The 18,155-nt window shown below is 38.7% G+C and overlaps 1 protein-coding gene across 1 annotated transcript in view; it reads left to right on the top strand.

Moving 5' to 3' along the window:
* Positions 1 to 12,352, top strand: part of CADM2 (cell adhesion molecule 2) — a 356,137-nt gene extending 343,785 nt beyond the window's left edge. Inside the window, exons 9-10 of the mRNA XM_056135463.1 lie at positions 10,650 to 10,775; positions 11,629 to 12,352. Of these exons, the coding sequence (XP_055991438.1) occupies positions 10,650 to 10,775; positions 11,629 to 11,747 (245 nt within the window). The 3' untranslated portion in view covers positions 11,748 to 12,352. The remainder of the gene's footprint in view (positions 1 to 10,649; positions 10,776 to 11,628) is intronic.
* The last annotated feature ends 5,803 nt before the right edge of the window (positions 12,353 to 18,155 follow it).

Here is an 18,155-nt window from a genome sequence, read left to right as displayed (position 1 = left end):
TACTTCCAGAAGACTTGGAAATCATATCCACACCCAAAAGCTGCCAAAGAGTTAAAAAAAAAAGCTATAAAAATAATATATTTTATTCCCAATAAAAATATAGAATATCCTGAACAAACAAAATGACCTCTTAATACCTGTATTGAAAACTATAATGCACAAAGGGAGAGAGAATAAGTAAGAAGAAAGTTTCCTACTTTCTGTGGCCTGTGGGAGAAGGAGGTGGTGGTGGAGATGGTGGAAGGGAAACTAGGGTCATTGGTGGTTGGAAATGTACACCGGTGAAGGAATGGGTGTAGGAACATTGTATCCTTGAAACTCAATCATGAATAGCTTTTTGATAGTCTATCTTATGGTGATTCAAAAAAAAAAGAATGAAAGAAAGAAAGAAAGAAAGAAAGATAGAACATAAATAGCTTTGATAACAGATGCACTCTTTGATGTTATGTTTTAAAAAATAAAACCTCTGGTACTAGAGTAATAGTTCATCATGTAAGGCACATACAGAGTAGAAAGAGAACGGGTTCAATCCCTGGAACCACAAATGGTTGGTTCCTCCAGCATGTCAGGAATGTTTCCTGAGCACAGAATTAACAATAAACCCTGAGGACAGCACTTGTGTTCAAAATGAAAAAACAAAAAGTAAATCTTTTGGCTTAAGAGAAAGTACAGTGGTGATGATTACCTTCCATATGACAAACCAGGTTCAGATCTCACGCAGGGTTATCAGAGCAAGGACAGGACTAAACCCTGAGCAAAGAGCGAGAAAGAAAACCTGAGCACCTCTGAGTGTCATTCAATTCCTAATGACAATAATAGTAATAGGATAATAGTAGTAAAAGTGTTTTCTTCAATATTTCACTACGAATATTCTAAGCTGTTCCATATACTCCACATTGGCAATGATTAACCCATAGATTTATTTATCCTGTTTCTCCTTCCTCTCCAATTTGTATTTCTTTGTATTCCGCTGAAGGTAGAAGGATTGTCTTGCCTGTGCTTTCATTTTGATATAGTGGAAAAGGAAGGGTGGAGCACCAGATAAAAATAGTCAATATAAGATTTATCTAATTCAGTCATCTTCATCTTGCCCACCCGAAAAGGTGTTGGATCAAGATTTGATAATGGAATTACTGAGAGTGGGAAATAACAGCAGGTAAAAGAAAGCACGTGAGGTTGGGTGACAGTACATGTTGTAGGGCCCTTGCTTCACAAGCCAGACGTAGGTTTGAACCCTGGTGCCGGGCTCTCCGAGAGGGGCGGAGGAATCGAACTCGGGTCGGCCATGTTGGCCGCTTGTAAGGTGCTATCGCGGTAGCACAGCGGGTAGGGCGTTCGCCTTACAAGCGGCCAACATGGCCGACCAGAGTTCGATTCCTCCGCCCCTCTCGGAGAGCCCGGCAAGCTACCGAGAGTATTCGATATGCCAGACACAGTAACAACAAAAGTCTCCAATGGAGACGTTACTGGGCCCGCTCGAGCAAATCGACGATCAACGGGAGGGCCTTTACCTTTTTTTTTTACCCTGTATGATACACTTAGCCCTGCCAGGAGTGAACACTGAGCTCAGAGGCAGGATTAAACCTTGAGTACAGCTTAAATTCCCCCCTCCCCCACACACTGCAAAGGAAAGGAAAAACAGAGAAGGAAAAACAATGAAAAGAAAACTCTCCTTCTCTCTCTCTCTCTCTCTCTCTCTCCCTCTCTCTCTCTCTCTCTCTCCCCCCCCCTTGTTCTGTCTTCCCTCTCTCTCCTTCCCTTTGCCCTCTCTCTGCTCCCTCAACCCATTGTCTCCTAAGCAAGGATAGAAATATGCATGGCTCTTATGCCCAGACAGCAACGAGGTACAGAGCACAGGGATCTTACCCACACACACACACATGAACATGGTCAGACATGAAGGAAAAGCTGGTAGGGCAGAGGAAACAACTGGGGTCCATTCTCAGAGAGGCCCTGTGGAAGGACACAGAACAGCAAGGCCAGCTAGGAGACAGTGACAAGGGTCCACCCACCTAGACAGATTCCAGATCAGAGTCACTCAAGGTAAGAACAGCTTCAGAAAAAACAGAACCAGAACATTGTCTGATCCGTGACGTTCCCTATGGAATTCTGGAAGATTCCAGAGTCATCTACATGAACTGGCAATACATTTTCACTTCGTAAGCATCAGAGTTTTGAAAGCAAATCTTTTACACAACTCTCAGACTCCAAACATTCAGAAAAAATTCATGTTTGTCCTAGAAATCTGAGTGTCTAAAATAAAAATCACAAGTGTTCATTTTACTGTAAGTGAAAATGGGAAAAAAAGAGTTATCAGCTAGATATTTCTGTCCTGATATACCCTTATGAGCACCAAATTTTTTAAACCTCTTTTATGATGTGTCCTGCGGCTGTGGCCATGCCATCCAGAAAGCGGTCTGGAGCATGGCAGCAGCTGGGTAGTGGAGGTAGTGAAGGTGGTGGAGGTCTGCTGATGAAGTATTTATCTGGTACCAGTAGGGAGGGGCTTCTGGGTGTGATCCCTGGGTTGCTGGGGATTGGTGAGAGCAGGAAGAATATCTCTGTTTCCGAGTCCCATTAAGTCTGGAGTCCAAGATCACAGAGTTCCGCTTACCTGGTTCTGTGAGGCTTCATGTGCATGAATCTCGGCCCAAGCGTCTGGAAAGCGGCCTGGAGAGTGGCAGTAGCTGGGTAGTGGAGGTAGTGAAGGTGAGGCAACACATCATAAGACACTTAATACCCATCACTCAAGATTACAGCACCATATTTGATGGGGTTAAATATGGTTTAACCATGGGAACACCTGCAAGGGTGATTAGAGACTGCCCTAAAGACCTCTATCCCTCTTGGAGAGGCTATCAACCTACAGAGAGTATTCTGCCTGCACAGCAGAGCCTGGCAAGCTATCCATGGAGTATTTGATATGCCAAAAACAGTAAATACAGTGGGTCTCATTCCCATGACCCTGAAAGAGACATCAATATGGCATGATTAAGACGATGAGGAAGGACAGGCTGAAAAAAATCTCAAGGTCGATCTAGGCTACCAAAACGAGGAAGGACAAAAATGCCTGTCTATACTTTCAGTGCACGTATGTTGGCATCAGATGCATCCATCAAGGACCTCACTGTGCAAGTGCGAAAGATCAATTATGACAACATTGCTCTGACCGAGATTAGAAGGCATCAAACACTGTCACAAAGTCATTTGCGACACTGGAGAAGAACTGTTCCTCGAACATGCGACAAAAGAGGCATCAGTGGTGTCAGTGTCCTTGTCAACATAAACTTGGCCATCAATACTGATTCATTTGAATGCCTAACAATCTGAATCAGATGAATACACTTGAATAGATGTGGTTAACTGCCTGAAGTTTCTATCTATGTTGTCTATGCACCAACATTCAATTATGATGAAGAAGAAATTGATAAGTTCTATATGGAGCTGGAGAAATTCTATAAAGAAGACCACACCTCCTACAAGATCATTGTTGGTGATATTATGCCAAGATAGGACCGAGAATGTCAACCAAAGAACTCCACATCGGGACCCATGACCTAGGATGGAACAAACAGGATGAGAGACTATCTGAGTTCATCATGTCAACCAAAACCATCCATGTTAACTCACAGTTCCAAAAGGCTGAATCTAAATGTTGGACATGGGAGTCTCCTGGTGGATGTTTCCACAATAAAATTGACCACATCATATTCAATTAACAATTTTGCCTGACCGATGATGCTGTTGTCCCAAAACTCCAAATGGGGTCGGACCACCATCTCCTTTGTGCAAAATTCTATTTCACGGAGTGGGACAAAAGGGCTGCAAAGTTTAAGAAGAGAACTCCCAGAATGACCACCAACTAGTTGCCCTTTGTCACTGCTGCGGCAACATGAAAAGATGCCACCCTCAACAATATTGACAAAAAATATGATCTACTGGTTTAGCACCTCCATGATTGTGCAAGGAACACCGAGAGAGAGAGATAGCTTTAAAAAGATGCCTGTCTTCGAACACTCTTGAGCTCATTTGTCAACATGGCTTGGTGCAAGCCTCAGGCAACCGAAGCAAATGTCCGAGCCTGCAAAGCAGTGCAGAGAAGCGATAAAGGAAGAACTCAAAGAGTGAAGAGCAGCACTGCTGGCAGATGCGGCAGAAACCAGGCAAAGCATTCACAATGCCTGCCTGTCCTTTGCCAAATACAAGACCAAGATGACTTCCCTCTGACATCCTGATGGATATCTCATCTTCCAGAAGGGCAATGGAGAAGATTATCCATCATTTCTACTCGGATCTGTTCGATAGCCACATCCACCTGCCCACATACCAAATTCTGCAGGATAAATAAGTCATTCCCAACATTCTCCCTTCCAAAATTCAATATGCCATTTCATTTGTAAGCAAGCAAACAGAACCTGACCCAGACAAGGTCAGATCCGAACACCTGAAGAACCTACCATCAGTACTCATCAATGCACTGGCTTGGCTCTTCACACGCTGCCTGTCTGAATGCAAAGTTCCATCCCAATGGAAAACCAGCAGGACTGTTCTAGTGTATAAGAAGAGAGACATCCATGACATTGGCAACTATCGCCCCATCTGCCTGATGTCTGTCATCTACAAACTATTCACTCGAGTCATCCTGAATAGAATTGGCAGTACACTAGATGAAGGACAACCATGAGAGCAAGCCAAATTCCAAGAAGGATTCAGCACAATAGACCATATCCACATGATATCCAAGCTCATTGAGGTTTCTTGGAAGTATAAGATGCCACTCTGTCTAAGGTTCATTGATTTAAAGAAGGCCTTTGATTCTGTTGAGACAAAAGCAGTCATCAGGGCCCTAGCCAAACAGGGCCTTCAATGTCAATACATCAGGGTCCTCCATGAGCTGTATTGTGGATTCACTACCAGGATCTCACCATTCTACAAGGACACGATCATCTATGTCAAGAAAGGGATTCAGTAGGGTGATGTCATTTCACCAAAACTCTTCAGTGCCACTCTTGAGAATGACATGCGATGGCTGGAATGGGAAGGAATGGGAGTGATGATAGATGGTCAGCAACTACACCACCTCCACTTCGCCAATGGCATCGTTCTAATAACACCAAACATAGCCAAATGGCACAAATGCTGGCCGACTACAACTGTGAGTGTGGAAAGGTCAGACTGCAGCTGAATCTCACGAAGGAGATGTTTATGAGAAACAGACTCATTCCTGATGTTCCATTTGCTCTCAACAGAATGAACATCTCCGAATGCAACAGTTATGTGTACCTAAGTTGAAAAGTCAACATGGCAAATGACCTGGCACCTGAGTTGCACAGGAGGAAGACAGCGGCTTGGAACGCTTTCAAGAGAGTAAAAGAAATAGCTAAGAGGACAAAGAACCTCCAGCTCTGGGCACATCTATTGGATTTCACTCTTCTTCCTGCATTAACATATGCCTTAGACACCTGGGCCCTATGAAAACAGGATGAGAACGCTATTTGGGTCTCCCAAAGAGGAATTGAAAGAGGTATGCTTGGAGTATCACATTTCACTCAAGTGAGAGAAAGAATCCAAAGTTCCGACCTCTGTCAGTGATCGAGAATCAGGGATGCTGTCTCATTGCCAAGACATTGAAAATCAGATCAGCTGGACAGGTAATGCGATTTGGAGACAACTGCTGGACTAGAGCCATTACTGACTGGATTCCACGGGATGTCAAAAGATCCCGGAGCCACCCACCTACGAGATGGTCAGACTTCTTCATCAAGACTCTGAACAATTGATTTGAGGTTCTTTGTGTTCCTAGAGCGAGCAGATACCGTTGTGCTACACTAGCACTCCACAGGGACAAATGGAGATGTTACTGGCGCATGCTCTAGCAAATCGATGAGTAATGGGGTGTCAAATGATCAAGTGAACCTCATTTATCACATAAAAACACTTTTGGGTCCTGTCTAAAAAAAATTTGGGGTAGATGTGAGGTGGGTTGGCTAGTAGGTGGATACTGGGGACATTGGTGGTGGGGAATGTACACTGGTGGAGATATGGGTGTTGGAACATTGTATGACTGAAACCCAATCAAACCAAGCTTTGTAACTGTGTCTCATGATGATTTAATAAAAAAAAGGAGGAAGGATCCTCCCAGGATGGGAGAAGCATGCTAAAAGTAGACTATAGACCAAACATGATTGCCACTCAATGCCTCTTTTGCAAACTACAACACCCAAAAGGAGAGAGAGAACACAAAAGGGAATGCCCTGCCACAGAGGCAGGGTGGGGTGGGGGGTTGGGGGGATGGGAGGGATACTGGGACCCGTGGTGGTGGCACTGGTGGAGGGATGGGTGTTTGATCGTTGTATAATTGAAATCCAAGCACAAAAATTTGTAAGTCTACAACTGTACCTCATGGTGTTTCACTAATAAAAATTAAATTAAAAAAATAAAGGAGGTAAAGGAAAGAAAAAGTCTAAAGTCCCATCCATCCTGCTAATCCCACTCATATCAAGACCAAGAGCTTTATATATGCAAATCAACTTTACATTTGGATATGTTGATTCAGAAACAACTTAAACAAAGGGGAAATCATTAAGGCTACTCTCCACCAATGCACAGAACAAAATAACGGAACAGTCATGAGGTTGTTTCCTATGAGAAAGCCCTCATATGACAATACAAAAAGAATGGACTGGCTAGTCACTGATCCATAGCAATTTTGAAAACATGGCTGGGTAGTTTTAAAATTCTTCTCAGATGTGATAATGGTTGTTGTTCCTTGAAGAAACTGGATTTTCTTCTGTTCACTCTTTTTTGCTTTGTTCATATCTATGTTATGGGGAATTTAAACTTGTCATGATGGAGGGATAGCAGAGCAGTAGGGTGTTTTAGTTGCGTGCAGCCAGCCCGGTTGAGCCGGGTTCGATTCCTTCACCCCTCTCAGATTGCCCAGCAAGCTACTGAGAGTATCTCGCCCGCATGGCAAAGCCTGGCAAGCTACCCGTGACGTATTCAATATGCCAAATACAGTAACAACAAGTCTCAAAATGGAGACGTTACTAGGCCCACTCAAGCAAATCGATGAACAACGGGGTGACAGTGACAGTGACAGTGACAGTGACAAACTTATCAGATAATATCTGATATAGGTGGTTGAGAATTTGTCCTACATAAGGAGCGATAGCACAGTGGGTAGGGCATTTTCCTTGCATGCAGCTGACCTGGCAGACCTGGATTCGATTCCTCCGCCCATCTTCGAGAGTCTGGCAAGCTACTGAGAGTATCTCACCCCCATAGCAAAGTCTGGCAAGCTCCCCATGACATATTCGTTACGCCAAACACAGTAACAACAAGTCTCACATTGGAGGTGTTACCGGGCCCGCTTGAGCAAATCGATGAACAATGGGAGGACAGTGCTACAGACAGTGCTATAAGGAGTATATAGTTTGCTTTTACCAAATTTGGGCATCCAGCGTTAGTTTGAGATAATCAACCACTTTTCCCACCTAGACATGTGCTTCTTTAGCACAATCACGATCACGATCATGACCATCCTGTTGTTCGTCGATTGCCTCGAGCAGGCCCCAGTAACGTCTCCTTCGTCCTAGCCCTGAGTTTTTATAAAAAGTGCCATATTCAAGGCTCTTTCAGGGTTAGGAGAATGAGACCCATCATTGTTACTGGTATTTGGCATATTGTGTATACCATGGTGTGTAAACTCACACAAAGAGGGGGCACGGCACCCAACTCAGCGGCGGTGGCTCTATCTCTCCCGCCACCCGCGTTCGGTAGTCTCACCCTTCTCCCACCCCGGAGAGGTCGATGGTGATGGTCAGGCAGAGGAAGGAACGAGGGCCAGGCTGGTAGGTATTAGTCGTAGTTTATTCTGATTCTCTCCTCATCTGTCTCTCTATCTCTGCCCCCATTCTTCCTCCCCCAGCTACTTCATTCTCCTTCTCCATTCCCCTTCATCCTCCTTCTCTGGAGTCTGGGTTCTGATCCTCTCTGAACTCTCTTCTTCCTTCTGCCCTCTATCTCTGCCCCCCCTTGCCCAATCTACTGTCTCCTTATATCTCCCTCCAAGAGGAATTGGGGAAAACAATTACATAGGTGTGGTCACAGTCAATAGGGGTAGAGATCAACAGGGGTAGAAATTTTAGCCTCAGGGAAGACCACTCCTAGGACAGATCCTTCCTCAGCAGGAGGACCCACCCTAGAGCAGAATCCCATGGGCGTGCCTCTCCTCTCCTTGTCGACAAGCGTACAAGAATATAATATAAATCATTTTGTATGGATACAGTAAGAAATATCTTAAACTTATAGAATTGCTCTCCTAGGGCCATCTTGATCTCGGACTACGGTGCTCAGGCCAGATAGTCTTTCCCACCCCTAGCAGGATCCTAGTCTTGTCGTTACCTTGGATCATGACAGCATTTGTCCATGATCAAACTCTTAACTTATAGTTAAGAATTGTGGCACTTTGGCCTGGCCCATTTCGCTGCCAGGGTAGCTCACTGCTTGCCCTGGGTCCATTCAGTCCCTCGTCGGGACCCTGCTTTTGGGGTGTTAGGAACTAAGGGCAACTGAGGCTTAAGTCGAAAAAGATGCCCGGGAGTGAATAATATTCAAGGCCAATCAAATCCTAAATTACAAAGCATAATGTTAACGGTCTTCCTGTATCTATACAAAAAGGATATTACTTTAAGGTAAACTATTCATAAGGCATAGGGAGAGGAGAAAGGCAATATTTCACTCATAAATATAAAATCATAGATTTCTGGGAAACTGATCTTACAAATTAACAAAGTCTGATTAAGGGGAAAGCTGATTAACTGGGTGGGAAGGAGAGCATAGGGAAGACTGTTTACATGTTTACATGTAAACACAATGGAAGTGGAAGTGCCTCTGGAGCACTGTGGTGGGTGTAACCAGATTGATGGGTGTAACCAGATTAATGGGTGTAACCAGATTAAACCTAAGTTTCTTGAAGGACAAAGCAATGTTACCCAACACCATGGGGAGTTTGCCAGACTCTGCCGTGTGGGCAGGTTACATTTGGTAGCCTGCCAGTTTGTCCAAAGTAGGAATGAGATAATAAGATGTTGCTTCTGGGAGCTGGGTTTTATAGTCTCTGGGTCTTGGCTATTGATGGGATTACACGGCGCCAGGGGGCCAGTTGTTGGGTGTGACTCCCGCCTACTGGAATTTGGAGGATCTGGGTGGAGGATGCTCAGCCCCGATCTGGGTGGAAGATGCTCGACTCCAATTCGAGTAGGCTTGGAGATCTCGGCCCGGGTCCCGCTTGCCTTTGTTCCTTTGCCGGTACCTTCAGTTGTGCGGAGAGTGGTCTCAGCATGGTGGTGGCTGGTCCTGGAGGTCTTTGGCTGCCGGAGCCCTGGTCGGGGCGGGGAGGAAAGCTCAACCCGCTCCCCTCCAAGGGGCCCCGGCAAGGACAGCCAGGCACAGGAGCAGGAGACTGCACTGTTCTCTTCCGGGAGCTGGTTTTTATAGTCTCTGAGTCTTGGTCGTTGATGGCCAAATTTTTGATACGCCAATATATTTCAGTCTTTACCTTGCTTTTTGATAATAGGTAGTCTATGACAGGGATCATATATTTCTATTTTATTTGCCTATTTTATGAAGGCAAAATGTAAAAACATATGATTAATATAAATGTTTCTGATTATTTCCATTAAGGTCCAATAGACACTTAAGCCTCATTATTGAATTTTCATCTTCCTACTCTTATGAAAAATAACTGACATAAATGCTTGACAGTAGCACTGCCCTATCCTTAGTATATTCTTTAATTAGCTCAATTACTGTATACTTTCCCAAATCTCTTAGTACTCCACTGTTCTCTCCTTCTCAGTCTGTTCTGCTGGAAGCATTTCCTTTTAATGGACCTTTAAAAGGATAGTTCCTCAGTGCTCAGTTGCCAGGCCCCTTCTTCTCCATATCTAAATAGATTTTTGTTCATTTTGGCGAGTTCATTTTTGGGAGTTCATTTTTGGGAGTTCGTTTCAAAAGGTTATCTTCAACCATTCCTGTGACAGTTTGATTTGCCATGAGTTTGATCTTTGCCCCCAAATATCCCCAAGCATCGATGGATGTGATTTCTATACTACATTTATTTGTGTATAGATAGATATGTTTTCTGGTCAATATTGCTTGAAGGTTACCCAAAGATCAGCGCTTGGGGGGTTTCTCCTTATAATGCTCAGCAGATCTATTTTGCCAGAGGTCAAATTCATGGATCATGAACTCCAGCCCTTTGAATCATCTTCCCAAGCCATCGCAAATAATTTTTAGGATTAAGTAATATTTCCAATAATAAAAATATATTACAGTTCAGAGTTGTATTTGTCACACTAAGAAATCTGTACTTTGAGGTGAACGATGAAAAGAAGGAAAGGCACAATACTTTATCGTGTGCATATTTCTTTACCTAGTTTCTTTCATAAAATGCAAATGTCAGTAGTCAGTATCTGCAGGTATCTTGTGAATTAGTGCATAAAGGAAATATGTGTTGACTATATAATTGAGATAATGTATTATAATGGAAATGTGTTATTTTTTTAAATATCTGATTCTGATGCAATATGTGTTCTGTGATTAAATAGTAACTATCCTGAACAACATTTTCCTGTCTTTTCTAGATCCTAATGCTCTGGCAGGCCAGACTGGTCCTGATCATGCTCTTATAGGAGGAATAGTGGCTGTAGTGGTGTTTGTCACACTGTGCTCTATATTTCTGCTTGGTCGATATCTGGCGAGACATAAAGGTTGGTTATATTTAATAACTTGACAATGTTAAGTATTTTTAACTTTGATAAAATAATACCAAACACTAAATTTATTTTGAAATATTATATGGGTGTTTTTGTGTGTATTCATGAGAGAGAGAGAAGAGAGAGAGAGAGACAGAGAGAGAGAGAGAGAGAGAATGTGAGGAAGAGAAAAGAATCACATAAACACTAAACTATTTCAGGGAATTTGTGAAAATTTTTCTCAATATTGAATTTAAGTTGCCTTACAAAAATAATGTTTTTTCAATGGTCAAAAGTCACAGAATGAGTCAATGTCTTTAAAAAATACTTATTTTTAAAAAATTTATCAATCTAGAGTTGAAATCCAGTGACAGAAAAGAATTAATGTTTTTATTTGTAAGTTTATAGACATGTGTGTGTATTATTAAGGAAAGTATGTGATGTTTTGCAATGGGCTAGGTAGAAACTATTGATATAACTACTTTTAAGTGGAGTTTCCAAAATGAATGGTGGCATATTTGATGTGATCATTATCAGCATCTTAACAAAGGACTCTGATTGCTACAGCTGCATGGATCACATGGTCCGTATCCAGCATTAAGAAAATCAAAGTACTCATTACCCACACCCATTTAGCTGTTACTTCTAGTTAACCTGGACACAACTTCATATATATTGTATACCTGAACACTGAAAGAAAGCATGCAACTTGGGAAGGATGAATTGTGTGCATTGTTAAATCTCAGAATACATTTCCACATACAAGAAATCTGACATAAGTTTCTTGCTAAATAAATTACTGTAGTTTTAATGCTGGCTATTTTATCAGTCTCTCAGAACTAACATATGTTTCGTCCAATGCCCATAGGAACGTATTTAACAAATGAAGCTAAAGGAGCTGAAGATGCACCAGATGCTGACACAGCCATTATCAATGCTGAAGGCAGCCAAGTCAATGCTGAAGAGAAAAAAGAGTATTTCATTTAAAATGCAGGCCAAGATTCTGAGTTTTACTTACCAGGCTGGCTGCTGGAGAAACTGGCTATCATCTTTCAGAATTCATTTCTACCATCTTCTGCTACTTTTATTAACTTCCATTCTGTACTGCTCTCAGTAGCCAGTGTATACCAACAATCAGCTGTTGAAAGCATCATTCTTTTATTACTGTACCATCCACAATGCAGGACATTTCTTACTGCCTAAATTCCACACCATTGCTCTTTTAACATACAGTGCTTGAATATACAGCCTTAACAATGTTAATCACCTCCTTGGATCATGGTATTGAATTGTTTTTATACATTGAAAAAATGTATGCCTAGTTTTTTTTTCTCCCTTTCATTTCCCCCCTTTAAATCATAGACATCGTCGGTTTGCCACTGGTCAGCTTTCACAAGGGAGGGGATTAGGTAAATACCTAATCAGCTTAAGTTTAATCAGATTAGAGGTTTACAAATGTTTTCTACATGTCTATTTTCAAAGACATGTTTGAAAACATATGCCCTAGAAAACACAAACTGAAAACATTGTAGTGTAGATTCTGGAATGTGAGATTACACTGTAAGGCTGTATCAATTTTCTATTTAAATTTATAGTATTTGATACAGGGGCCATGTTGTATGGACTGCAATCATAACATGACATCTTATATTATTATATAGATTCAACCATTAGGTTATTTTAGCTTCATTTACCAATAAATCTCCCAAATATTTCACTGCTTTGGGAATAACAAAGATTTCATTCATTTCTTTAATTTGATTCTATAATTTATTTGTTCCACAAGAACTCACCTTCCGAAACAAAATTGAAGTATCCATAGGGCACAATTTTGAGACATTTTAGTATCTGTATATAGTGCATATAATAAATCCAATTAAACATTATTTGATACATATTTAACTTTTTTGGCTGTAGGTAATTCAGTCATAAGTAAGCATTTTCTAATGTCCATGATATCCCTTTAGATATTATTACTTAAACCAATATTATAAGTAGATAACCTGTATTAGTATTTTTGTCTGTATGTCCTAGCACTGTTCAACAACAAATTTTTCTAGTTCTTGTTAATTTTTTTGTTATACAATGGAAGCACAATGTTCTAAGGAAAGGTAATTTTAAGCTAACAACCAGTGCACAGCCTCAGGTTTTAAATTGCAACCACAGTGGAATAATAACCTAAAAATACACTCTTAGTTTGCTAAAAATTACAAATTTTAATTTGGCAGTTCTACTACTGCATACCTGTGTTGGTTTGCCAAAAAGACGTGTTTAAGATATGTTTTCTGTATAAATGAACTAATTCTTTATATTAAATTCCTGTCTATGCATTTTGTGAGGTACAAACTTATGAAACAGTGAGTGATAGAGAATTTCTGCCATGCTTTTAACTCCAAGGTGAAAGTCTCTTTCTCTGAATTATTTCTGAAATTTTGATGTATTTAACCATTAAGCAATGCTGTATTCTTAAATACGACACAGAGTCAATCTAAAGTCATATTATTTCTCCTAGTAATTCAATTATGCTAGATTAGTTCTAATTAAATTTATTATATGCTAAAGATTAAAAAAATCCAGTTAAATGAAAATTATTTTCCCATTCACAAACTTTGCACCTTTAAGAAGAAAATAAATATGACAACATGGTAGCTATACTTGTGATGTCTGAAAGACATGATGGCCTATGGTTTGAAAAATAATAGCTTGGAATTTATTTTTGGGGAATGAGAATGGTTGAGTATGACATCATGTATTAATATCAAATGAAAGACAAGGGTGCTGTATCATAGATTATTTATCAGAAGTATAAATCTTTTAAAAACCTTAGAATTTTTAAATTGTTTTTTATTGTTGAAGCATTTATCTTGTTGATTTCTTACAAGAGGAAAAAGGACGATGTCAGTCAAGCAGCACTTTTTCAGAATATACAGAACATAAATAATATGATGTGGTTGAGTGTTAACATAATAAATCATATACAGTATGACATTTTAAGGAAATAAGTCTGCATTGATGTGATTGCATGCTTGTTTTTACAGTTCACTCCATACCATCTGTGGAAAAATGCAATAATATGTTAATATAGTATGGTAGTTTGAGAGAATCAGGTAGGTGCTACTAGACACATTGAAACTAGAATAGGTTTATAAACTGTTCATATCTTTCAATGCATAATCTTTAGAAAGACTCCACAAAGCAAAATTCATCCTGTTAGTACAAAATTGAAAGGTCCTTATTACAGAAGTAAGTTGTATAAACTGCATCATCAATTGCTATTTAAAGCCTAATTTCAGGATGCACTTACAAAATTGCTACTCTTCATCGATGCTGTATTTACATCCCTCTTCATTTCATCTATATTCTACTTGGCTCCAACTGCTAAAGTGTTGCCTAAATAACTCAATAATTATTTATAGCAGTATAAAATTAGAAATCTCAAATTGGTGCATTTCAAAATGTTTGACTCTTTTAACGCTTTAGAGTAATAGAAAAAATTCACTGGAACTCTATGAAAGAAAATCTAAAAACAAACAAACAAAGAAACAAAAACCAGTAACTTGTGTAATATTATTTGTGGGCTCTAATAAAATGTTTTCCCAGTTCACTTAAAAGAATTTGAATTAGGTATCATTTTTATTATTGAAAGCTAAGCAATTAAATGATATGTTCTTATCCTTAACACTTTGTATTTACTAATTAAAAATTTTACATTTTAAAAATCAGGAAAAATGAGGTAACATTTTAGTGGAATCATATCAATCACAGTGTCTGAAACATTCATATTTGTATGCACATAAAGGCAAATTCTATCTCAGTTTAGTGTGCCCATTAGCTCCAGAACTCAGAGTAAGGAGTGTCCTAAACCACTCCACACCCCACATACACACCTAGTAGAATATTGAGCATTATTCTTTAAACAAATGTAGTTATGTTCTGCTAATGTATTGTTTACAGCATAAATTGATTACCCATCATCAGAAACGTGTAAACAGCATACTCTTTATACCCTTTTTTTCCATTTCTGAGTGTCCTAGATAGAGTGATTATAAAAATAAGGAAGAAAAAGGAAAGTTTGTGAGTACAAGAGCAAATGCAGAGCATGAGAAAAGTGTTTATGGTAGGCATGAGTGTGTGATGACTGTGTGTGTGTGTGTGCATATGTGTGCATGTGGGTGGGCGGGTGGATGGGTGGACGGGTGTGGGTGTGGAGAGAGAGAGAGAGAGAGAGAGAGAAAGAGAGAGAGAGAGACTTCAACTTTTCTTCTATCAGAGAATCCAAGAAACAGTTTAAGGAATCTGATAAATGGAATTAATGTAGAAACTGGATGATCTCATATCGATTCAAGATGTTTTATCTTGCCTTGAAACCCCACATTTGAAATAACAAGTAGAGAAAGAAAATTAGCTTTCCTAAAAGTGGCAAAGAAGCTAACACCTCATTTATTTTTTATTTCCTTGTAAAAATATAAATATCTCAATTCAAAGGACAGGCTCATTTGTAATTATGTACTCATGACTGTAACAGCATTGAGATTCCATATAGGCACATGTACAGCAACTGTTGATGGTGATGGCTCTTCCATGTAACATAGCAGTTATCGTGTAATTTAGTGCCACTTATTGCAAAGTGTTACTAAGGGGAACACTTTAAATTCTTTTTCTTTTTTCTCCCCCTTGGACATTAGGAAAATTTAGAATGATGAACTGAAATTTGACATTACATTTCTTTTAATTGTGGAGAAAATACAAAGCCTCCTATCTTACTACAACTTCCCCACCATCTTGTCAATTAGAGCCCTTAAAATGCCCAATATTCTCCCCCTTGCAAATGGTAATCTTTGATAAACATAAAAAAATCAAAAACAACTGGCAACCACAGCTAAAATAAACACCTAATGAAAAATTATTGAGTAATGCTTTTTATTAAGTGGCACAAAGTACACACTAAAAACTATGCAAAATATAGGTAACTACAGTGTACGTACATGTAAGTATCTTGTACTTGCTGTGTATGGATGTTGGATACCCATGTAATTATAATATGCATTTTGAATATTGGGAAAGAGGAAATCTTAGTGTAGATAATAGAAATTGTTTTGAAATATACGCTGGCAATATTGAAAAATACTCAGTGCAATATTTGCGATTCTATTGCTGAATACTTAATGCAAAGGGACTTTAAAGAATTCTTCAAAAAGATCCAAGAAATTTCTAATGCACAGTTCCCACATATTAAAGAATCAATTAAAAAGACTACTTTAAGTTTTCTTACTTATGTGACACATGAAGATTATTTGTTCCAGATTTTAGCAATGTTGGAGAGAAAGAAATAATTTATTTTAAATTTTGATTCAAATCTATTTAAATTTGGAATTTTAAAACTTTCTTTGATTATTGGGTATATTTTAATGGGCTGTGGTATGTATATTATAGAAATATATGGACTTAATCAAAGAATATACATAGGCCACCCTTAATAGTTAAGATCCATTTTTAATGAGTCTTTTTTTTTTATAAAATTGATTGATTTTTCTTTTTCTCTCCTATTCTAACCCAAATATACCCTTTGCACTTATACCCTTCCAAAGGCAATGGATTGAAAGTAGCAAGATAATAAAGAGAGCTAAAGGGGACAACATATAAGAATGGGTTCTAAACTCATCAGCATTTTTATGTATTGAGATTAATATTGAATGCAATAGTTATTGGATATAGCTGGTAAGTTCTCTGCCATGCATACTTACAATAATCCTTCTACCTCTCACTTTTAACATGGGCTATGATACTTCAATATAAATAGAAGAAATAACTACTTACAAGATATCCCAGGACGCACTCTTTTGGGACTATCTTAACAGTCCACTCCCTACCCCTGGGAAATCTCAAAAGCCAACTTCTTTTACTGTATTCAGCTGTGTATTGATCTGCATTTGTTTTTTCCTTTTCTATCATTAAATGTTCCTATAGGCAAAGGACCATAACTTTATAAGGATAGTTCTTCTTATGCCTATTTAATATTTCAATGTAATATAACTGTGTTGATTAAAAAATATTTCAGTGGCAACACTTTGCAATCCAATCAGACATTTCATATTTAAATTGCGACAATGTATTATACATTGATACTGTTGTTTAAATGAAAACAATGTATATTATTTTCCCAAAAGTATTATGCAAGTAGTATGTAGAACAAAAAAAAAGTTAGCACTTAAAATCACTTCTTATAAATAAATAGTAAATGCAAAGTATTGCCACTAATGCCCACTTTATTTTGTCTTCTTAGACATGGTATGATTTTTTTTAACAATGTAATAATTATTTTGAAAGGAAATAACATTTTTCAAAGCAGATTTTCCTCTAGTGGAAAAAAGATACAAAATCATGTCTCGAATTATGATGCTGGATCTATAAAATATGTTAGTTAAAGTAAGATGTTTCTATGTTATGTGGTTCTGTGACAAATAATATTTGATCCATTCTTTACCATCTTTTCCATATATGTGGAACATATATGTATCTATATGTACATATATATGCTAGTTACAAGAAATGTATGGTCATTTTGTAGAGAATGGATCCAAATGTGAAAAATATGTAAAGTAAAAAAAAAAAAACACTGCTTTCCCCCATGAAAATATACTGTATATTTAAAAAGAAGAAAAGTTAAAAGACATTTGAAGATTGCAGGGGCAAAAGAAAAACCTACCAGGGCTCAGCACTTAAGCACTTTTCCCACATCCAGGGTCAGAACAGCAGAGATTCCTACACGGACTTTTTAAGTGCGGTATGAAATGCCACATTACACTTCTCTTCTACACAGTACTGTCAAACCTCTAATGTTTTCTTTCTTCAGATGCTTTTCCTTGTACATGATGATAGTAGACACTTTCTCTTTATATTTGCTGATAGTTAAAGTTATATGCAATAAAATGTTTTGGTGGTCGCCAGTTGGTTTAAAAAAAACTATGAAATGTAAACTAATTGTTATCTCTTTATCTTTTTGCTTTCCTCTGTGTTTCAAATGTATTGAATGAGTCTCACAAATAGAAGCATAATTTAGAAAACTTTCAAAGCTATTACTCTTTCTCCTTAACAATGTATAAAATTTTAATCTCTTTACAAATTTATTTAACTGTACCTGTTGTACTTATTGTAGATTCAATGATGCAGTTAAATATTAACACAAGGTTTTGTGAATTTGGGGAAACTGACCTATTTTCTTCATATTCAGTTCACATCAATGTTTGTGAATTGGTTGTTTAGCTTTCCATTCAACCAAAAAATATTCCCTCAAGAAAGCTCCATTTTTATCATAAATATTTCAGCATAACCAACATTGGAACAAGTCTGCCATGTTAAAAATAATTTAAAGACTTATCTCTGAAAATGGTACCC

The sequence above is a fragment of the Sorex fumeus genome, unplaced genomic scaffold, assembly GCF_029834395.1.
Source record: "Sorex fumeus unplaced genomic scaffold, SorFum_2.1 ptg000115l, whole genome shotgun sequence".
NCBI classification, from domain to species: Eukaryota; Metazoa; Chordata; class Mammalia; order Eulipotyphla; family Soricidae; genus Sorex; species Sorex fumeus.
Note: the sequence above shows the minus strand (reverse complement) of the source record. Positions and strands in the feature narration are given on the sequence as shown.